Below are 24,232 nucleotides of genomic sequence, written 5' to 3'. Positions count from 1 at the left end.
CGCAAAAACGTATCAAGTACTGACCCCCACAGCAGGCTGCATCAGTCGCAGTGCCCTCACTCGAGCAGATCAACACATCTCCTACGTGGGATGCAGCCATTGAGCTAACAAATGCTGTCCATAAAGACCACCAGAGGCAACTGCTCAGTGGCAAGGCCGCTGTCTATCCTCACAGCCTTACTTCAAGGATCTAGTAACCCTACAGTGCTCCCTGCCCATGGCACGAGTGAGTTTGAAGATATCTTGATAGTCTGTCTCTTCCCCAAAATTTCCCATTGGTCCACTAGACTGACAGGATTACTAGACTGCTAAGATTGTGCTGATTAGACCAAGCAAACAGAAGGCAGTAATCACTTTGGACTTGTCAGTAACACATATGTACATCAGAGATGAAAATAAACCCAACCAAACTTTAAGGACCCTCTACCTCAGTAAAACCCTTAGGCATCCAGTAGTGTGGGACATGCAGAGATATTCCTTCTAAAATAAATAATAAGTCATTGTATCTGGCCCCTCCCGCCACCAAGAAAGAAGCACGTTTAGTGGGCCTATGTGGATTCTGGAGACAGCACACTCCTCCCTTGGGTGTGTTACTCTGGTCAGTACACCACGTGACTCGGAAACTGCTAGCTTTGAATGGGCCTGGAACAGAAGGTCTTCAGTAGTCCCAGGCTCCTGTGCGGGCTGCTCTACCAGGCTACTCACATGACCCCGAGATCTAAGAGCACTTGAAGCAGTAGAAGCAGACTGGAATGCTATCTGAAGCCACTGGCAACCCCTAGAGGAGAAGCACAGAAGAAAATTTGGAGGTTTTGGATCAAAGCTCTACAATCATACGCAGACAAATATTGTCCCTTTAAAGAGCCCTTCATCAGCCTTTGGGCCTTAGTTGAAACTGACCATTTGACAATGGGCCACCAAGTTAACACGCAACCTGAGCTGTCATCTTGAGCTGGGTATTCGACCCACCAAGCCACAAACAGGATGTGCACCGAAGCAGCCCATTATCAAACAGAAGCAGTGTCTACGTGAGCCTGCCTTAGCAGGTCCTGAAGACACAAGCAAGCAACATGGAGCTCCTCAAATGCCTATGGTTTCTACTCATGATCTACTGTCTTCCATTCCCAAGTTTGATCTCAGGGGCAGGTTTCATGACTGGGGAAGGGAAGCCTAGGGCCCGATTTATTGATGGTTCTGCACATTACGCAGGCGTCACCCAGAAATGGACAGCTACAGCCCTGCTCTGGGATAATCCTGAAAGAGACTGGGGAAGTGAATCGTCACATCTTCAGAGTGGGCGGACCTCTAGTCAGTGTACTTGGTCTTACATTTTATTAGAAAAATGGTCAGATGTTTGCTGATTCATGAGCTGTAGCAAATAGATTAGCTTGATTGTCAGCATAACTGGACAATTGCTAAGAAAGACATCTGGGGAAGAATCCTGTGGACAGATCCCTGCAGATGGGTGAAGGGTACGAAGATACTGTGACTCATATAAGTGCTCGTCAGCAGTGGAGAAGTTCAATAACTAAGTAGATAGGATGACCCAGTCAATAAAAAGCCTCTTTCCTCAGCCATGCCTTGTCATTGCCCAAGGGACCCATGAACAAAGAGGCCACGGTGGCAAAGATGGAGGATATCCATGGGCTTGACAACATGAACTGCCACCCCCTAAGGCAGAGCAGGTGACAGCTGCTGCTAAGTGACAGATGACGCAACAGCAGAGATCAAAACTGAGCCAGACATAGAACACCACACCGAGGTGACCAGCCAGTGACCTGGTGGCAGCTTCACTCCATTGGACCATTACATCCACGGGAAGCACAGTACCATGTCTTTACTGAGTGGATACTTATTTTGGTCACTGAATCTAATGCTTCTATCAAAACTACCATCTGTGAACTTACAAAATGACTCACCCAGTGTCATGGTGTTCCAAACAGTACTGCTTCTGTAGTAGTGTGAAAGAAAATGGCCCTCATGGGCCCATGGGAAATGGCACTATTAGAGGTGTGGCCTTGTTGGAGTAGGTGTGGCCTTGTTGAAGGAAGTGATTACAGGAAGTGGACTTGAGGTCTCAGATGCTCAAGCCATGTCCGGTGCAGCAGTCACTTCCTGCTATGTGCAGACCCAGATGTAGAACTCTCAGCTACATTGCCAGTACCATGCCTGTCTGCGTGTCACCATGCTTCCTGCCATGACAATAACAGACTAAACCTCACAAACTGTAAACCAGTCCCAATTAAATGCTTTCCTTTGTAAGAGGTGCTGTGGTCATAATGGTTCTTCACAGCAATAGAAACTCTAAGACAGCTTCTACCTAATAAACTTACTTCACAGAGAAGTGAGACAGTGTGCCCCCAATCATGGAATCCACTGCTATTACCATATTTCCCACCATATTGAAGCAGATGGACTGACAGAAGGATGTAACGGCCTTTTGACGGCACAGTTCAGTGCCAATCAGGCAGCAACAGGATGGATAGCTCACGGCAGGTATCTCCAGACCGTGCATATGCTTTGAATCAGTGTCCAATATATGGTACAGCTTTTCCAATAGCCTGGATCCATGGGTTCAGGAATCAACAGGTAGAAAAGGGAATATTTCCATTTCATTATTACACCTTGTGATCTACCAGGAAAATTCTCCCTTCCTGTTTCTGTGACCTTAAATTCTGCCGGACTAGAAATTTTGGTTCCAGAAGGAGGTGTGCTCCTGCCAAGAAACACAACAAGTATTCCATTGAACTGGAAGCTCAGACTTCCCCTGGCCACATTGAGCTTCTGGTGTCCTTACGCCAAAGGCTAAGACAGGGATAACAGCATGAGGAGGAGTGATTGATCCAGATTACCATGAGGAAGTAGATTGCTTCTTCACAATGGAGATGAGAAAGGCTGTGTCTGGAGTACAGGACATCCTTCTGAGCACTTCTTGGTGCTATTATGTCCTGTAATTAATGAAAAACTACAGAAGCCTAATCCAGGCAAGATGAGAAATGGCGTAAACCCATCAGGAATGAAGTATTGCCAAGGATGGTAGAAATACAGAATGGGTAGTTGAGGAATGCAGCTAGAAATAACAGTAAAGCCATGTGACTCGTTATAGAAATGAGTTATAACTGACAAGAATGTTTCTGTCATATAAGAATGCATTGTACAGATATCTGTGTTTTCTTTCCTCAATTTCTTTATTATGAGATGTGACATCAATTGAGAGAATATAAGTGGTTATATTTGTTTGATATACTAAAAGAATGCCTCTCAAGAGACATTGCCACACATTCTAAATGTATAGTATGTTTGCAGCTGTAGATGTTAGACATAATTATGACCTGGTTAGATACATAATGCATTTGCAATTGTGCATGGGATCATTACATCATGTTTTACATTATTGTGACCCAGTTATTATTTTCATTTGGAAATCAATCACAAAATAAGGAGATGTGGTTTGTGTCAAGTTGATAAGAGGTGACCTGTGGTGGCTACTCTTGGTTGTCAACTTCACTACATCTGAAATTAAGTAAAACGCAAGAGGCTGGGCACACCTGTGAGGGGATTGTTTTTTCTTAATTAAATCATTCAAAGTGGGAAGACCGACTCTTAACAACAAACTTTTGAGGTGAGAAGATAAACCTTAATCCAGATCTTTTGAAGTGAGATGATCCAGCTTTGATCTTGGTCACACTTTCTGGTGGCAGCCTAGATAAAGGACACGGAAAAGGGATGTTCTCTCCTCTCTTTACCTCTCTCTCCTTTCTCTCCCTCTCCCTCACATCTCTCTCTCTCTCTCTCTCTCTCTCTCTCTCTCTCTCTCTCTCTCTCTCTTCCCCTCTCTCTTCCTCTCCCTCCCTCTCCCTCCCTCCTTCCCTCCTTCTCCCTCTCCATCTCCATCTTCCTCTCCCTCTCTCTCTCCCTGCTGCTCTTGTTGGCAAGCCCATTTCTTCACTGTAATTAGAGCCTGTCTTCAGGATCCCAGCACATAGTGAAGACCAGCTGAGATGTCCAGGTTCATGGACTGAACAAATACTGGATTGTTCACTGGTAGCCATTGTGGAACTATCTGTACCAGAGCCCATAACCCACTCAAAAGAAGAAAAAAAGAGAAATATATAAAAATATTTATCTTTGCTATCAACTAGGAAAATATAAACCAGAACTTTGAAAGTTTATTTTCTCATCAGAATGGTAAAATCAATAAAATATTCAACAACAAATACTGATGGAATTGGGAGAAGGGAACCCTCAAATCATTACTGGTGGGACTGCAACCTGTGCAGTCCCTGTGGAAATTCCTATAGAATTCTCTCAGAAAGTTAAACATAAATCTACCTGTGATCCAGGTATACCACTCTGGGGCATATGACAAAGGGACTCCACGTCCTACTCCCTAGACACTTGCTCTGCCATGTCCACTGCTGTTCTGTCCTCAATATCAAGGAAATGGAAAGAACCTAAAAGTTCTTCAAGCAACAAATGTGTAATTAAAATGTGGTACATTTGAAAGCATGAACAGGTAAAGGGACAGAAATAAAAGAGATCGTATTAAATGATAAGACCCCCCCCCAAAAAAGTCCCAAGTTCTCTCTATTGGAGGCTCCTAGCTCAAACTTTTCTGACCTGAGTATATAGTCTGGAGTAACTACAGATGGGTGAAACAGGACCATTGCCAGGATAGGGGACCTGGGGGAGCTGGGAGAGCTGGAGAACAAGAGAGGAAAATAGCAGGGTGTAAGCAGTCTGAGTTAGAAAATGAGGAATATAGGGTCTTTTGGGTCATATGGCAGGTAACCACAGAAAGGGAATAGAGGGGTACAAACGATTTGATAGGAGAAATGAGAAGAGGGGTTCTCTAGGGAGTGGACAGGGAAGTAAATACAGAAGGAGAAAGGAAGATAAAACAACAACAAGAAGTCTGGAAACGGAATACAGAATCATACTGTAAACTACTTTGCTTTTTAAAAAGAAGGAAAACCATGTAACACGTGTAATTCTTTGAATAAATATGCAAAGAAACTTTTAATGAATTTTTCTTATCTGGGCTGACAAAACTACCCACCAAGAGCCAAAGAACCACCTAACAAAGTCCCCAGTACCAAGTGAGAGACCTCCTTCTCAGTTGTGGGCCAGTACTGTTCAAGAGCCTCCCTAACACACAGCCTATTGCTGTCAGCTATCCTTGGTTGCCCCTCAGAGGTGGAAAGTAACTCCATTTAACCCCATTTGCTGAAGACACTCCATGCTTCTGAAACAGAGCTCAGAGACCCATGACCTGGAACTAACCTAAATGCCTTCTCCCTAGCTCTCATGGTAACAGCAGACAACACTCAAGAAATGAAGCCAGGAAAATCCTACCCAACTATGATGTCAATGGCCAGCATGGCACTATAGGAGCACCAGTGCCACACACACCTTGGCAGTAACAAATGGTCCCCTAATTAGACTTAAGACACTCTCAACGAAAGAGGTACCTTGCCCGGTACAAGAAACGTAGCTCACTTGCTACCAGAAGAGAATCTACAACCCCTACTTTACTAAGTGAGCATAATTCCTAACAACAATCTTAGTATCTGTCCCTGTACCCACAAAAAGTGTAATCCTCCCCCCTTATCAAACAAGTCTTTCAACAGATGAAGATCACCAGAGAAAACTACAAGCAGTCAAAGTGCAGAGTAGTGGAGCCCAGCCACAGTGGATATACCTACAAAATACTCCTGCACTTAAGGCTCAGGAAACATTGCTAAAGAGGCGGCAGAAATATGGTAAAAGCCAGGAGATAAGAGAGTTTGCTGTAAAATGCCTCTCCCTGTAATGTCGTGATGTCGGAGGCTACCGTATAGTCTTTCTAAAACAACCGCCCATACATTAGCTGAAGAAGACAACACCAACGGACCTGCCAAAGTGGGCTGAGGAAATCCCTTGATGCCTCAGCCACATACAAAGAACTCCAGGCAATTAAGGGTACCAGCAGGGGTAGAAAGGGTCTTACTGCGGGAAGAGCACAACTGGTCGGCCAGTGCCAAGTGATCAGCACTGAAAACTTACACGTAAGTACCATTATACAGAATGAGCAGGTAATGTTTAGGAATGTATATGTATACACATATACAAATATGAACGCAATAATGATTAATTATAAAAGATCCATGAAATTGACAGAGAGGAAGTGGAACTTATGGGAGGGCTTGGAGGGAGGAAAGGGAAGAAGAGAAACGTGATGATTATAGTCTCAAAATAAAATGACTTAAGTGAGAGAAGGAATAGAAGAGGGGAGAGAACAGGTTGGAGGAAAAGCGTGATGATTGCAGACACACATATGAATTTCTGCCTCTTTTACTCTAGTAAGAAAAAGTAAAAAGTGATTCTCAAGAAACAATTCTCAAAATTAAAGATACAAAACAGTATGGCTGTTAAAGAGATGTTTTTAAAAAGCTACAGAGGTGTAAAATCTACAGAGCAGCATGCAGATACCAAAACTATACCAGGAACTAAATACTGTGACATCCGCACAAGTGCCTTCTACAGAGCAGCGTGCAGATATCAAAACTATACCAGGACTAAATACTGTGACATCCACACAAGTGCCTTACTTCATCAGTATAACGCTGTTGCTTTCGTTTGGCTTTGCTTTTGAATTTTGTTCAGCTTACTCTCTGAAGGGCGCGGTGGCAAAACGAACAGACTCAGAATGCCAAGACCTTTTACCTTTTACAAGTGTGATTATGTTGGAAAACACAAGGCAAGTAGCCCTAACTGTTAACTGAGAATAACATCTTAAAGCCTGTGCTGCCCTGAAATGCGTATTCGCCTAAAGCATGGTAAGGCAGCAGCACTCCTAGCTGGTGGACTTGTTAAGATTCAAGGCAGTATCTAGCCTAGAAAAAGGACTTCCGTTGCCTCTCTACACAACTAAAGCAGGTCATCCTGCTGTGTCAGGAATAGTAATGCTAAGTGTCAGAATCTTGTCTTTAAGGACATCTCATAAGAAGGGAAGAGGCTTTGGGAATGCATAACTACAGGAGAAGGCACTAAGGAAAAACTATGAAGCCAATAAAATAGAAATATGGGATAGGAAGGCAGAACCTATTTAAAATAACTTCTCATAGGCTGAATTTCAGTACTTTAACACTAAAACACTATTTCACAACTACAAGCTATGCTGGTTAACATACGTCACCCAATCGGTACTGGAGAGGATTTTAGGATGTGAGTTCCAATTTAATATGGAAGCTTATTTCAGGATATTCATATCATCATTAAATCATAAGAAAATGAGTTTATTCCTAGATCAAACTAAACAGTAAATAAAACTAATGAAATGTCAAAAATGCACCTTTAAGTAACTCTATTAATGATATTAATTACCAGTTCAAAAGATAGAAACAAGCAAATTGTACTAAAAAAAAAAACAAATAACCAATCTACTTGCTACCTCTAATAAATATGCCTGTCATAGTGTAAAAAACGGAGAAGGAGGTATTCTAAGTGATTGCAATTAGCAAATGAATAAAAGTGACTGTGCTAGCAGCTGGCAAAATAGACTTCCATCGAAAACTAGTCACATCACACTATCAAAGAATAACTGATCAAGATGATGTTATAATTCTGAATATATGTACCAAAATGAGTACACCCAATTTATATAACAAATAGTATTAGAAATAAAGTCACAGATGAACCCTAACACAATTTAATAGTGGGTGACTTCAATACCCAAGTCTTACCAACAGACAGGCCAGGCCAAAAAAAAAAAAACAATAAAGAAAAAAACCAGAACTATGAGTTAAATGACATTACGTATCAAATGGTCCTAACAGACATCTAGAGATCATCTTTCTCAGAAGCCCATGCAACTTTCTTAAAACAGATTCAGTCCGAAAGTGGCCGGTTACCCCATGACGCCCCATCTTCATAGTTCGTTTCATCAGTTGCTTTTGGGTTTGAATTGCTCTTGCTTTTCTGAAACCCTAAGGCCTAATATTCGTGATATTTATTTCTTTTAACCCAGGCGTGTATAGGTACGAACTTTCTCTCAGAACTGCTTTTACTTTCGTCTTATACATTTTATAAATTATGTTTTCATTTGGTCCTAGGAATTTTTAATAATTCTTATTTGCCAATCTCCTTCATCACTGAATGGTGTATTATTTCATCTCTATGCCTATATTCTATAATTCTGTTTGTCTATTTCTAGCTCTAATCCATTATGGTCAGAGGGAACACAGAAGCTATCTTCAATCTCCTGTTTGTGTCCTTGTTTGTGTCTTATGAGTCTAACAGGGGACTTTACACTGGGCTCTGCAGGTCTGGCCATGAGTCCAGAGTTGGAGAAGTTTATCCATGCAGACAGAACACCATCAGTAGGGCAAACGACAGTCTCATGGAAGTCCTACTTGGACAGCAAGTGACTTTGCCCGGTTTCCTTACGGGGCACAGGTGAAGGTTACTTACAGGAGTGTGGCTGTCATCAAGACAGATGCATTAGTGCAGTGTTTCACCTCGCCGTGCAGGACCACCTCCCAGAAGATCATTATCGAGTCTCCCTCTCAGTAAACCTCTTATTCCATGTGTTCTATAATGAGCATCCCTACCCTATTCTCAACCCCCCCCACACACACACACTACAGTATCAACACTTCCATTACCACAGCCATAGACCTAGTCATCTCTGTATTAGTCTACTCGATTCTTACCTGGATGAGGTAGTGTCTACTCCAAGGTGGTAACCATGCTATGCCCAGAGGAAAAAGTTCTACTATAGCAGCTTGCTGTAGAGCAACAGCAACAACAAAACTCAAGAGAGATTAATAAACAGTTCTCAAGAGATGAGATAAAATGGCCAATGAACAATGAGAGATGTTCAGCCTCATTAGCCATCAGAAAATGAAAATCAAAACTAATTCAGATTCTGTTTTGCCCCAGTCAGAATGGCAGCCATTAAGAAAACAAATGAATACCATCAAGGATGCGTGCAAAAGAGGCCCTTCTATATTACTGATGGGATGTACACTGCTCTAACCACCACGGAGAGCAATGCCTTCTATAGCACTGATGGAGTGTACACTACCCTAACCACCACAGAGAGCAATGCCTTCTATAGCACTGATGGGATGTATGCTACTCTAATCACCATGGATTAGCAATACAAAAGTTTGTCAATGAAAGTCTGAAAAGAGGACCAGTGAGATGGCTCAGCCAGTAAAAGTGCTTGCTGCCAAAGCCTAACGATCTGAGTTCAATCCCCAGGACTCACATGGCAAAAGGAGGTAACCAATTCCCATAGGTTGTCCTCTGACGTCCACACGTGTGCTCTAACACATTTGTGCATACTCATATAAAAACAGACACATGATACATTTATAAAAAACAAAGCAAAGAAAAAACTAAATCTACCATATGGCCCATTGGTACCACTACCTGGTGTTCACTCAAAGGCCACCAAGTCAATGTGACCCAGAAATGCTTTGTGTCAGTTCTTATTAAACACTGTTCACAATAGCCGGCACAGAATCAACATGGGTGGCCAACGATAGAAGTGAGAGTTCAAAGTGTGCCATTTTCATCCATAAAAAGAAAAAATAGTCATCTGTAGAAAAGTGGGTGCAAATTGAAACAATACACTAAGTGAATCAGCCAGACTCACGCAGACAAATACTACACAGGTCCTCATGTTTGTCTGTCGTAGGTTTTGTATGACACACAAACCACTTAAGGACAAAAGGAGGTGAAGGGGGAAGGACGGGACTGTCGGAGCACACGGAAAAAAGGAAAAACCCAACCCATGCAAAATACAACAGACACTGTAAGATCATAGGAAGTTGTCTTGTTTCTTTCCCTATATATTGCCCCAGATGAAGGTTGTTTTCATGTTCATGTTCTGAAAGACATGAAGAACGCTCTGAGCTGACTATTCAATTGGTGCTTTGGTTGCATGGAGAGATAACCAGCTATTACAGGATATGATCTTGATGACATTTATTCTCAGGTCTACAAAATGAGTCTTATTTTTTACCAAAAAAAAAAAAAAAACCTCTCTTCTATTGTCAAATTTCCATATGGCTCCGGGCCTACATACCATTAACAGGGAACAAACAATAATGACTTTAAGAGAATTAGGAATAAGAATTTTCCCCCATTGTCAGGACTCATTAAAAGGCCACACTGCTTGGGGAGTGCTGAAGAGAGAAAGGAGTTGCATCCCTCTAGGGAGGGTTTCTCCTGTTTCTAGTACCCTCCCTGTTGTCATTTGACATTGACTAGCTGTTACTAGCTGTCCTATGACTAGACCTAAGCCACCAGGCCCAGCATTCTCTAGCACTAGTTCTACATCATCTGAAAGGTGGGACCAGCCTTTCAGAAGGAACTCCCTGGGACTAAAGCTTAGCTTGGAATTAGCTGGTGCATGTCTTGGAGGATAGCTCAAGCATGAGGAGGAGGGAAGCAAAGGGAAGCAAAGGGAACGCAAAGCAAAGAAACCGGTTGCTACTGGAACACAAAACTCCTTGGATATCTCATGGGGCCCTAACAGCCTCTTGGGGGAGCATACAACTGTGCCCTAAAGGGGACCAAACATGGAGGAGCCTACCCTAGGAGCCTACCCTAGGACTGCCAACACCACTCACTCCTTCTCCCTTCCCTTGCACATGGGTGACTGGGCTATTGCACCAAACACCCATTCTGAAGAACTAGAATAAATGTGGCCCAGAAATCTTTAAAAAGTGACCTTTTCTTTCACATTACAGCTTGGCCCCAGTATAAGCTGGGGTAGAAAAAGGTGGCCTCTAAAAAGTAGCTTAAGTTCTAACACCATTCAGTAACCGAATTCATTTTGCCAGATGAATTAAAACTGTTTCATTTATGTCCTGAGGAACCAATGTGATCCATGTCTCAAATGTTAAATGGACCCCCTGTGCAGCCACTCTTGCCTCGGCACTAGAAGCAGAGTACGCATGCACTAAGGAACACTGTATGAATGGGCTAGGGAGCGTGCCAGTTTATCATGAGAATTCATCTGTCTACAGTAGGAGGGCTTGGCTTGACTCAAATACTTATCTCGTTCTCCATGTGAGATTTAAACCAGATAAAAAGACCTGGGCAAATTTTCAAACATCCCTGAAAAGTACAGAGGTTCTCCGGCACCTAAGGCAGACGTTGGACTTGAAGGACAGGCCTTAAAAAGTTCGTAGAAATAAAGAGTCTTTGAAGATAAGTCGTGGATTCCAGTCCCTCTTGGGGCTTTAGCATTCCTTACAAGTACCGAGTGGGGCTTAGGAGACCTTGGAGAATGAGCCATCCCTCCTCGTCTGCCTGGTGGATATAAAAATGGCTGGAAGCTCCTCACTCACAGTAAACTGGTTACCATGCATCAGGGGTACAGGAGAATCCTCCTGCCTTCTTGGGGAGAGTAAAAGAATATCCTACTAAGTTATGATAGCATAGAAGGATGGACAGTTCTTAACGATAAACTCATTGCCCAGTCAGCTCTGGACAGTTGCCAGAAGTAATCACTTCCATTGATTACAATCAATATCAGAAAAAAAGGGGTTAGAGGAAGGAAGAGGGAATAAAAGCCTGAAGAAAAAGCACAAGAATAGGAGAGATAAATCCATCTCCTGGATACCCTGCCAACAGAAACAGGCAACTGTCAGATCTGCCAGAGATTAGGCTGTTGGAAACAAGCATACCAGAAGAAGAGGCAGCCCTGGAGGTTTGCCCATGACGTAGCCAAGTGTAACAGGACTATCCTGAGAAATGAAGCGGACCCAGGACCAATGGGATAGCTGAACCCTCCAATCAGATGACTTTCAGCCTCTGTTGGCACCACAACACACACACACACACACACACACACACACACACACACACACACACACACACTCACACTCACACACCGCCCCTGACATAATGGAACAGAGTTGTAATTCCTGACACAGCACTTGGGGTAATTGCATTCCCATTGTGTGCTTGTGTCTCTTACTCAGTTCTACATTTGCCACTCGGAAACTGACCAGAAGCCTTGTGTCATGGAATGAGAGTTGAAGGAAATCTGTAGACCAAATACTTTAGTGTCCCCTCTTTTGTCACTAGGAAACTTCAAGTTTTGCTCACTCCTTTCTAGTGTCTACCTAGTGCCCTCTTCACCTCCTTGGATGAAACAACCTTATTAAGAGATGGTAAAACTTCTATTAGTTTGAGTGTATCTGGAGCACATGGGCACTGGAAAAAATTTCCTGAACAAAACACCAATGGCTTATGCTCTAAGATCAAGAATCGACAAATGGGATCTCATAAAACTGCAAAGCTTCTGTAAGGCAAAGGACACTGTGGTTAGGACAAAACGGCAACCAACAGATTGGGGAAGATCTTTACCAATCCTACAACAGATAGAGGCCTTATATCCAAAATATACAAAGAACTCAAGAAGTTAGACCACAGGAGACAAATAACCCTATTAAAAAAATGGTGTTCAGAGCTAAACAAAGAATTCACAGCTGAGGAATGCCGAATGGCTGAGAAACACCTAAAAATGTTCAACATCTTTAGTCATAAGGAAATGCAAATCAAAACAACCCTGAGATTTCACCTCACACCAGTGAGAATGGCTAAGATCAAAACTCAGGTGACAGCAGATGCTGGCGAGGATGGTAGAAAGAGGAACACTCCTCCATTGTTGGTGGGATTGCAGACTGCTACAACCATTCTGGAAATCAGTCTGGAGGTTCCTCAGAAAATTGGACATTGAACTGCCTGAGGATCCAGCTATACCTCTCTTGGGCATATACCCAAAAGATGCCCCAACATATAAAAAAGACACGTGCTCCACTATGTTCATCGCAGCCTTATTTATAATAGCCAGAAGCTGGAAAGAACCCAGATGCCCTTCAACAGAGGAATGGATACAGAAAATGTGGTACATCTACACAATGGAATATTACTCAGCTATCAAAAACAAATTCGACTTTTATGAAATTAGTAGGCAAATGGTTGGAACTGGAAAGTATCATCCTGAGTGAGTTAACCCAATCACAGAAAGACATACATGGTATGCACTCAATGATAAGTGGCTATTAGCCCAAATGCTTGAATTACCCTAGATGCCTAGAACAAATGAAACTCAAGACGGATGATCAAAATGTGAATGCTTCACTCCTTCTTTAAAAGGGGAACAAGAATACCCTTGGCAGAGAAGAGAGAGGCAAAGATTAAAATAGAGACTGAAGGAACACCCATTCAGAGCCTGCCCCACATGTGGCCCATACATATACAGCCACCCAATTAGACAAGACGGATGAAGCAAAGAAGTACAGACCGACAGGAGCCGGATGTAGATCGCTCCTGAGAGACACAACCAGAATACAGCAAATACAGAGGCGAATGCCAGCAGCAAACCACTGAACTGAGAATAGGACCCCCGTTGAAGGAATCAGAGAAAGAACTGGAAGAGCTTGAAGGGCCTCGAGACCCCATATGAACAACAATGCCAAGCAACCAGAGCTTCCAGGGACTAAGCCACTACCTAATAAAGACTACACATGGACTGACCCTGGACTCTGACCTCATAGGTAGCAATGAATATCCTAGTAAGACCACCAGTGGAAGGGGAAGCCCTGGGTCCGGCCAAGCCTGAACCCCCAGTGAAAAAGTTTTTGTTGGGGGGAGGGGGGAAATGGGGGGGGGGTTGGGAGGGGAACACCCATAAGGAAGGGGGAGGGGGGAAGGGATGTTTGCCCAGAAACCGGAAAGGGAATAACACCTAAATGTATATAAGAAATACTCAAGTTAATAATAATAAAAAAAAAAAAAGTTCTGGGTAGGTCACACAAGGTAAAAGATGAGGCTTTGATATGGTGTGCAGGATGATCAAAAGGTTATTAAAATCTCTAAGGCCACAGTGCCATCCTTTTTAAAAATCAATGGTGTTCTCTTAAGTTATTGTTCTGCTCATCATAGAATCTAGAACTGGCTTTTAAAAACAGTGCGTGTGTTCAGCATAATGAGGACAGCTGAGTCTTAACAACATCCTGATTTGTTTTAAAGATTGATTTTTGCCCAAGCTTCATCTAAATACTGTACAAAAGTTCAGTGCTGCGTCTCTCCTTTGGAAGTTCACATAGGACCTTCTGGTATCATAAAAGCTAGTCCTTGAGGAAAAGGCTTTCAGTTCACATCCTGCTTCGGTGCTTCCGGTCCAGTGTCCAAAGTGCATAGTGCCTTCAGAAATGGGCTTACCTTCCACCTCTGAGAGCAACCAAAAGCAACAGCAATACCACATAACGTTTGGGGAGTCTCTTGGGCTTCCCTGACCAACAACTCAAAAGGGATCTTCTCAGGCCTGGTTTTGGGGTTCTTTGTCAGCTCTTGGAGGGAGTATTGTCAGCCCAGATGGAAAATTTTCATTTATACTCTATATGTATAAGTATACACTGACTCATATGCATTTTATATAACTTAGGTATATAATGATTCCTTTCAGACAGACTTACTGCTATTTTTACCTCCCTTCTTCTTTATCTCTTCCCCTCCCTAATTAAATCCACTGTCTTTCCCATTCTCCCCTTCGAACCACCGACACCCTGCTATTTCCCTCTCCATTGCTTCCCCCACGTCATTGTCCCCCCTGCTTTCCTGGTTTCTACAGTTACTCCAGGTTACACTCACATCTGAAGTCGGGAGCTATGTACCAGAGATGAAAGAGAACAGTGGCATGTCTCTTTTGGGTCTGGTTTACTTCACATTATAGTATCCTTCCTAGCGCTATCCATTAACCGGAGATTTCATGCAAGAAAATTGCTTACATTTTTATTATCCCTTTGTGTGTCTGTGTATATATATTTTTTTTCCACAGAAATAGAGGCCATGAATTTGAAGGGCATGGGAATGGTTAGAGAGAGTAAAGAAAGAAATGATGCAATTATCAATACTTTCAAGTATAAAAATCATTTTTTGAAAGGGTAAATATGCCAGACCAAAGGTAATTAACCTTCTAGGTATTTATTAACCATACTTGAAAGCATATGTCTACGTGGACAAGAGGACAAAATGACAGCCAATAGTTCAGGCCTTACCTTCCAAGGTCAACTAGGCTCCAGGGGACAACAGGACTTCTTTCTAAGAACTCCGCTCTTCTAGTACATGCATCGGTGAGGTGTTAGAGACACAGAGGCTGAACTCTAATCAGCGTACATTCTACAGGGGGAGTCAGGACACGGTCCTCATTTATTCAAAGAAGGCAGAATGGTCAGAAAGACCCTGATCCATCTTAGCATATAACACAATTTTCTAAGGCTCAAGAAGCCAAGAGTTTTCCATATTATTAACTGATCCTTGTAGACCAGACCCTCAACTGACCTCGACAGTAAAAAAATAACTGATTAATTTTTACCATCTTTATGATCTTAAAGAACTAAATGGAAAGTATAGCCAAACTCTAAAGTAGCTGGCCCATTCATTCACCACACCAAGAAACCCTATTAGAGCTAAGACCTTATGACATATTACTGGGTGATAGTTTCTCAATAAGGATTTTCTTCTTCATACAGAAATGCTTCCCAGATGCAGAACATTAGAACTTTGGCTCAATTTCAACCCTGAAGCTCCAATGATACCCACACCTAAGACAGAGAGAGGCCCTCTACTATTCTAACCCAGAAATCAAATGGTGGCTAAATCTTTTTCTTCCTTGCTCCCTCTCTAGAACCTAGCTGGGCGGGGTCTCTCATTGTGATTCTTGTCACTCCATCAGTCATTCACCTTCCTCAGAGATTACAGTGGAGATTCTCAGAGGAGTTCATGACATTTGTCACATCAGCAGGACGAGCTATACTTCCTTTACAAAGGGACATTCTCAGAGCAGAGACTTTATAAGTTAGTCGATCTCTCAGGTCTGTGAATTTTGTCCATGAATGGTCCTCAGGATGGGCAGCTACTTCCAGTGAGGTCTCCTGTGGGGAAATGGGGACAAAACTAGGGGTGGGTTGGGGGTGGGATTGGATTTCACCAAATACCTCTTGTGATGGACAGACAGAACTCTTAGTGACAGCTGAATCTCTCCTTCATGATTGATGCCTTTCCCTCATTTCCAAGACTCTGCATCTAAGTTCATATGGACAACATTCCTTCCTCACAGAATATCCTCTACAACCTGGCTCTATCCATGAGGAGGAAAGTTCCATACCCTGTCTCCAATCATACAGCCTGTGATTTCCACAAAGTATATCAAGACTTCTAACTAAACTTGAAGAGTGGATATACTCATACTGGAACTGTGGAAATGCGGCATACACTGTTCCAGCATAATCCTAGCTCTTGCACTTTTTGAATCTACCCAACGACATGCCAACCTACCTACTACTGATTCTGTAATCTGATACGAAGCGTTGCTGCTGCTGGGCTGCTTGTGAACTTGGCTCTTCACTAATGGAAAACTTCTAGTTTTCTGTCTCTCAAACTCACTATCAAAAAAACCCTACATACATCCACCTAAAGTATTTAAATACATAGCTTTATCCCCAAATACTTATATAATGTTTTTGTTTTGTCATCTCCATCTACCTGTCTCCTGATTGGTCAAGCCTGCTGCTAATCTAGCTTATGTCCCATTCTTACTCATTCCACTTGCTTATAGCATGAATTTGAGTCCCTAGTCTCAGACATTCTCAATAGTAATACTTCTTTCTCCCTCAATAAAGAGTAAAGTCCTGGAGAGTGACCAGATTTCAGTTGGCCTGTGCCTGAGTGTGTGATGCAGGTTGCACACCCACGGTGCAGCAGTGACTAGCCCTGTGTCCTCGTCTGATCCTCAGTAGTACTCTGGGGTCCAACAACTGTTTCCATCTTTGTATGGTCCTTTTCTGCCTCCATGCCTAACTGTGAAATTAGTCACTGATTAACAAAGAAAAAAAGTATTCTTTTCCAAGTTAAACAATGTTTCTACCTATCCCCAAATTTGAAAGTCAGTCTAACTATGAAAATTCAGGGTCGTTGGGGTGTTTTTAACCATGGGGGTAAACACTAAGAGTTTCAGGTCAATATTTAATTTTGTCAGGAAAAGACTAAGAAGGGTAGTGTGCATTTTAATACCCCCAGATTAAGAAAAACATTATTCCAGAAGGTTAAAAATACCTTGGGGTTGGGATTTATAGTTTGAAAAAGGTTCCCCCAGCTCCGAAAAAAAAAAAAAAAAAAAAAAAAAAAAACCAATAGTTTGAAAAATTGGCAAAAAAAAAAAAAAAAAAAAAAAAAAAACCTGGTGTGGACTATCAAGTTTCAAGTATAGGGCTTTGGAACTACTGTCATATACACATGAGCTTGGAGTGGCTTAATCAATTTACACTTAAGGATATTTCATTGGAATTGAAACATTTCAGCTTATAAACACTCTACATACAATAAGATGACAAATTTAAGGGGAGGGGCTTATTTCTATAGCTACCAGCTATTTTCCTCATAAAAGGCACTTCATGTGGGATTGATAGACTCCCTCATACAAAGACCGCTTGAAGGTCAAATTCGAAGTTTGTTTTTAATGAGAGACGTTATGGAGACCTTTCACCTACCAGACTGCAATGATGTCCCTTTAAGTAATTCTGCAATAAAACTTACTGTATCATTTCTATATGTGAGAACATTGTTTCCAATGAGGACATGCTATCAGACGACCTCTACCAAAAGAATAAACTTACTGTACCCTGTTTTGCTCAGGTAACAACAAAACGTATGCAGCCCCTGGTGAAAGCATCTTAATGCAGACCAAGCTACTGTTTCCCAAACAGTTTTTTTTTTTTAATATAGAAACACCCTCCCATCCATTTCTTTCTTAAAACCTTGCTAAGAACTAGGTCTTCAATCCCATCACATATTCATCTTCTTCTCACCTTTTATGGCTTCAGTGGCACCTGTTTTGTGCAACACTGGGGTCTTTATGGCACCATAACTTCCACTTTCTGGGCTTTGAATTTCCACCACTATTTGTGCAACCTGTCTCGTATTCATCTTTTTATGCAATGCTATCTGACTGAATTGGCACTTCCTAACTGATACTTCCTGGCTCCTTTCCTTGGGCAAATCACATAATGGTAACTATGCTTTAGTCCCCTATCTACCTGACTTAGTACAGGTTTCTATTCCTGCACAAACACCATGACCAAGAAGCAAGTTGGGGAGGAAAGGGTTTATTCAGCTGACACTTCCACATGGCTGTTCATCACCAAAGGAAGTCAGGACTGGAACTCAAGCAGGTCAGGGAGCAGGAGCTGATGCAGAGGCCATGGAGGGATGTTACTTACTGGCTTGCTTCCCCTGGCTTGCTCACCTTGCTCTCTTATAGAACCCAAGACTATCAGCCCAGGGATGGCACCACCCACAATGGGCTGGGTCCTCCCACCCTGATCACTAGTTGAGAAAATGCCTTACAGCTGGGTCTCGTGGAGGCATTTCCTCAAGGGAGGCTCCTTTTCTGTGATGACTCCAGCTTGTGTCAAGTTGACACACAAAACCAGCCAGTACAGTACCTCGCAAGGCATTTAAAACACTTGTTACACACTGCTGATTATTTACATTTCTATTAATATAAAGATGCACATAATTCCAAACCCAATATTCTATCTCAGGGTACTTTTTATTAAGTAAAACTTACACCCACATACATGTAGACAAACAGATAGATATAGATATAGATATAGATATAGATATAGATATACACACACATATGTATATAAACCCTGTCTAGGTCTCGCATGTAAAAGTGTTCTTGTTAAATTAATTTGGAGTGCTCTGGAGTTGCGAAGGAGAGCTCTAATTGTTCTCCAGTCACTTATCTAAATGGTAAGTTGCTAGGCAGCTCTCAACTTTCTCAACTAAAACAAGCCCCTAGTAACCAAGCACTCAAAGACAGTTTGAGGTGGGGATTAAGAAATTCTCCACCGCAGAGGCTTCAATTGGCTGCCCGTGCTCACTGAACGCACTCTCAGGCCGAGGCCCCTTAGAAGATCACGGTACCAAGAGCGGCTAACCCTGTCCTCTCTTACCTGCTCTCACAGTAGACACAGGAGATAATCAGATCTTCATTACCACCACAGGGCTTCACCTTAGGAAGCCCATCTTGCCAAGAAAAGTTTATTTAAAACTGCATATAATTTTTTTTAGTTTTACATTTATTTGTGTGTGTGTGTGTGTGTGTGTGTGTGTGTGTGTGCAACCATATATGCAATTGGAGATCAAAGGACAACTTCAGCAGTCAGTTCTCTCCTTCCTGTTTGGAGTGCAAGGATAAACTCTGGTCCTACGCCCTGACAGCATGCACCTATCCTCCCTGAGTCACCGTCCAGCCTGGTGCATCCTAGAGTTTGATCTGCCTTAGATTTGCTCTACAGAGTTCTGATGCTGGCTTACAAAGAAAGGAAGGCTCCCCTCTTTCTGATCTCTGATCAAAACTAAAGTCCTAAGAAACTGTAACCATGTTTCTTTATCCTGTGGTTTAGGCCCCTGGTCGTTGATATCAGAGGTGTGGCAGTACTTCCTGTGGAGAAAAGCAATCTTAGGCCCTGTTTCCTTAAGGACGCTGCTTTGGCACCCTTCCAGCAGCACTAAACCATTAATCTCAAAGTAACCAATATATTATTTTAAATTATGTATATGTGCACATGAGAGCAGTTGTCTGTAGAATCCAGAAGAGGGTGTTGTATCCCCTGGAGCTGGAGTTACAGTCCATTAATACTCACTTTTTAAAGAGCCATATTTGAATACATTGCATTATAGTCATGCATCAACTATAAGTCTGTAAGTGAATTTCTCGTTTACTCTAAAGGGTGCTAATAGAACACTAGCCAAAATAAACCATTTGCTTTGTTTTACATTTATGTGTTTATTTATTTGTGCATGTGTGTATGTGTGTGTGTGTGTGTATGTGTGTGAGCATGCCCGTGCCACAGTGTTATGTAGCAGTTTCCTCCAAGATTGAAACATATCATTCATCCAAGATTTACCATCCAGCAGGGAAGCTCTTAAGCCAGAAGGCAAACAACTGAAATAGCTCCAGGAAATTCCTGAAACTAACCATCCTCACTAGACCCCCTCCCTCCCACAGTAAACAAGACAAGTAAAACAGACCAGGCAAACTGACTGGAAGAAAATTAGACTAAATCACTTGGAAAGAACACTCCAAACTGTATAGCTGCCTACAGGGTGTGCAGCAGGTTTCCTGTTTTGTGAGCTGACACCTCTGCCAGGGTAGGCTTTGGTGATGCAGCTGTCCTTGCGTCATTTCTGCTCCCTCTATCTATTGGTTTATGAAGCTGGACTTTGGTACTATCTGTTCTTAGCTTTGTAATGGGCCCTCTCTCTGGGGTAAAAAGACATGGGTGTTGTGCTGTGTCTCCCCAGGAAAAGTTTTGTCACACAACACACATCCTGTGTGTGAAGAGAACACCTTTTCCTTACTCAGTTATCTCCTTTTAGCATTGTGGGTCCCAGGGATTAAACTGAAGGCATCAGGCTTGGATGACAGACATCTTGCATGCTGAGTCATCTCAAGGATCCATTTTGCTTTTGGGGATGGTATTTTTGGTCTGAATCTGGTGGAGATACTCTCACTACAGCCAACTGTAGGAAATTATAGGGATGAATCCCCACGCCCATTTAAAAATGTGTGCATTTCTGAAATACAATGCTAACATATTCAACAGAGGTGTTCTTGTTAAAATTACTAGCCATCTTTCTTCTATAAAATTCCTCAGTGTATTATATTAATATCCCGCTATCCTAGGATATATTTGTCATATATATGTGTGTTATCATATATCAAATATCAAATATATATCATATATACACATATATACCAAATTAACCCGCATCAACACATTTTATCAAGTTAAATCAGCCTTAAATTACTTCCACTAGAATACATGTAAGGCAAACTGAACAGTTATATAAAAATAGTGAATGTATAATGAATGTTTTATGTATTAATCCTGAATACTGAACAAATTATATAGCCTCTTTATTCAAGGTAAGTTTTTCATTGTATTTGTCTTTTTAAAAAAAAAAAAACAAGCCATGAGCTGGGGGGGGTCGTATATGCCTGCAAACCAAGTTCTTTAGAAGTTAAACATGAGGATTATTGAGTTCCAGGACACCCTGGGCTAAACCATGAGACCTTCTCAAAAAAAAAAAAAAAAAAACTAATAATAATGTATCTTTTTTAATTATAATTTGAAAATACGGTAAATATATATAATACAACTGGGAATAGGGCTGTTTTGAAATTCCTACATAGACTGTACCCCATGCCCAAGGGTCCTCACTAGAGGATACCTGGAATGGAGGGAAAGAAACAGCAACCCCGCCCCAATTGCTACCCCTCAGAGAACCCCTATGGAGAGTGGGAATCAGAGTTTGTTTAGGACCCTGGACAATGCTGAGGTTTCCATCCTGGCATTTACCAGGGAAGGCTGTGACCTTGCCTCCGGCCTGGGATGATGGCGGCACTCCAGGACCGCGAGGGCTGGATCTCAACCCCAGCGCGCACACCTTACCGGGATCCCCCGACCCAGTTCATCTCTCCAGAAGCTCCCGCGAGGGGCCCTCGCAGCTCACAGCTTGCACACTGACGGGGTCACGCAGAGGGACCGCAGCCTGCACCTCTCCCGACAGCCACTGCGTGAGAGTGCCTTCCGGTGTGACACCTCGTCTACCTCGGTGCACTTCCGGTTAGGACCCCATGGCTGCTGTGCTTTCCTTCTTGTTCTGTGTTGGGCCATCAGTTCGCAGGTTGGACTTAGAAAGGCAACCCGCTACAGATACCTGAATTCAAAAGTGGCATTGCCATTCCAACTTGTCATACCATACCTGAATTCTTGACTAGAACTTGCAGTGCAAATTTTAATAGTTAGAAGGCATTGTTGAGAAGACGCATCACACAGGACCAACACTTAGGTACATTTTATGAACCCCTTAAAGAGTCTTACAGAGCTTCGATTAGCTGTGAAAAGTCCCGACATTAAATTTCTTTCTGAACAAGAAAATCCTAAAGCAAAGCAAAGCCAAAAAATAAATAAATAAATAAATAAATAAATAAATAAATAAATAAATAAATAAATAAAATAGTTCTATGTTGTTTTTGTCTTCACAAAACATCTCTCTTACAAATTATCATGTTTAAAAACAAGTTTTAATGGAGCAATGGTAGCGCTTGCCTTTAATCTCAGCACTTGGGAGGCAGAGGTAGGCAGATTTCTGAGTTTGAGTCCAACCTATTCTACAGAACGGGTACCAAGACAGCCAGGGCTACATAGAGAAATCCTGTCTCAACAACAACAACAACAAACCAAACAAAAAACATGACGTTTCTTGTTCCAAATAAAGTAATTTTTCAAATTGCCATGATTTTTTTTTTCAGGAAAAAGTATCAAAATATAATGCTTATCTAAGTTGCTAAGAAATAGTAGCTAAAATAAATGCATCTTATTTAAAAATATTAATCCTAATTTTCCTACAACAACAAACCCCTACCAAATTTTATCTGTAATGGAATCAAAGCAGGTGAATTCAGCATCTCAGAAAAATCGCTGAGTGCTGGTTGGTTTTTTAATTAGCCATACAGACAACACAGGTACAATAGGTCTGAATCTCCAATTTATGTTCAAAATTTTGTTGGATAACTGAAAGGAAAAACTTAGCTAATGCATTATCTTTTTCTTTTTCTTTTATTTTTTTTCCTTTTGCCTGGAAATAAACAAAAAGTTTGCTTGTTTTCTGAGAAGAGTAAAGGACAGAGAGCCTAGATAAATTATCTCTTCTCTCTAACTAGAGTCCTTCTTTTGTTCCTAGCCACAGAGGTGCAGTGGGAGTATGGATCGGGTTACAGATTAACATTAAGACACACACTTCGACAAGCTATTGTTGAATTTTCCTCCCCAGCAAATGATATCTCTGTAGAAACATGGGCACAGTCGAAACACTGACCTAAAATGTTCAGTGTTGTGTATGCTTTCGAACAGTAAACCTCACAAGAGATACGTGTAGTTTAAACACCACTATTTAAGAGCCAGTTTATCAACTACACAATCTTTTGGGTTTGGAGGACTGTTCAAGAGAACAGTATTATACGAAGAAAATATTATTTATCATTTCTTAAGGAGAAGAAAAATGACCCACTCAAACTTCTTAAAACTTAAGTAATTTATCTTTTACTTCTAAAGATCGCAGATTTATAATAGAAACATAAACAAGCGGCATCCTATTTATATATTTGTTCAGTTCTCTTTATTTGAAAGATGTTTGTTTTATATATTATGAAACATATTTTGTATATAAATATATATGATTTCCAGCTCTGATCTTGATATTGGTGATCTATGAAATGATAACATCTTTTAGAGCAGAGTGATTTAATTATTGCATTTAAAAAAATTTTAAATTTTTATTTTTTACGTGCAGGGTGTTTTCCCTGTGTGTGTGTGTGTGTGTGTGTGCCATTTTCATGCCTAATATCCTTAGAGGCCATAAGAGGCCTGCGATTCCCTGAAACTGGAGTTCTAGACAGCTGTGAATCACCTTGAGGGTGATAGGAACCTGGGTCCTCTGCAAGAGCAGCAAATGCTCTTAACTGCTTAGCCATCTTCCCAGCCTCCTGCACTAGTAAATTTGAAACATTAATGTCAGACTACTTTTCTCAGATTATTAATCCCACTGAGAAAAAAGTTAATATTTCCCATATGAAATGGTGTTAAGTTCAGAGGCTTGAGCGGAAATTTTATAATGCTTACTACAACAGCAACTGATTTTTTTTCACTTCCTTTTTTTTCTCTCCTAGTTTGGAATTCAAACAAATATTAACTTTTCTTTTTGCTTTCAATTTGCTTTAGTTGCTTAGTGCCGATATAAAAAAATTAAAAGAGCCCCCATAACAATCCTAATAGCTTACTTCAAAAGGATACGTAGCCATGCATTGTTTAGCAAAACAAATACATTGTGAGATTCATTCTAGATGGTTTTCTCATTGGTCAAACATGAAGTGAACTACCACAAAGCTAGTTAGAATGTATACATTGTTTTTTGTGTTCTCTTGATGCATGCAACAAAGAGATACAATTAACATGAGAAGTCATATTCCTTAAAAGCCACTTAATATTCAAGTGTATCCTGCATAACAACAATTATAAGTATAGTACAGTATATTATAGAATATTTATTATAATCTAAAATTATTATTATAATCTAGAATATGGTCTTTGTT

The 24,232-nt window shown here is 41.4% G+C and overlaps 1 protein-coding gene across 1 annotated transcript in view; it reads right to left on the bottom strand.

The window, feature by feature from the left end:
- C1H12orf40 (chromosome 1 C12orf40 homolog) overlaps nt 1–21,755 on the bottom strand; it is a 58,279-nt gene extending 36,524 nt beyond the window's left edge. Inside the window, exons 1-2 of the mRNA XM_032891003.1 lie at nt 21,603–21,755; nt 954–1,024 (exon numbers count right to left, since the gene is read on the bottom strand). Of these exons, the coding sequence (XP_032746894.1) occupies nt 954–1,024; nt 21,603–21,755 (224 nt within the window). The remainder of the gene's footprint in view (nt 1–953; nt 1,025–21,602) is intronic.
- Nucleotides 21,756–24,232: the final 2,477 nt, after the last annotated feature.

Source organism: Rattus rattus, chromosome 1 (assembly GCF_011064425.1).
Source record: "Rattus rattus isolate New Zealand chromosome 1, Rrattus_CSIRO_v1, whole genome shotgun sequence".
Lineage (NCBI taxonomy): Eukaryota > Metazoa > Chordata > Mammalia > Rodentia > Muridae > Rattus > Rattus rattus.
Note: the sequence above shows the minus strand (reverse complement) of the source record. Positions and strands in the feature narration are given on the sequence as shown.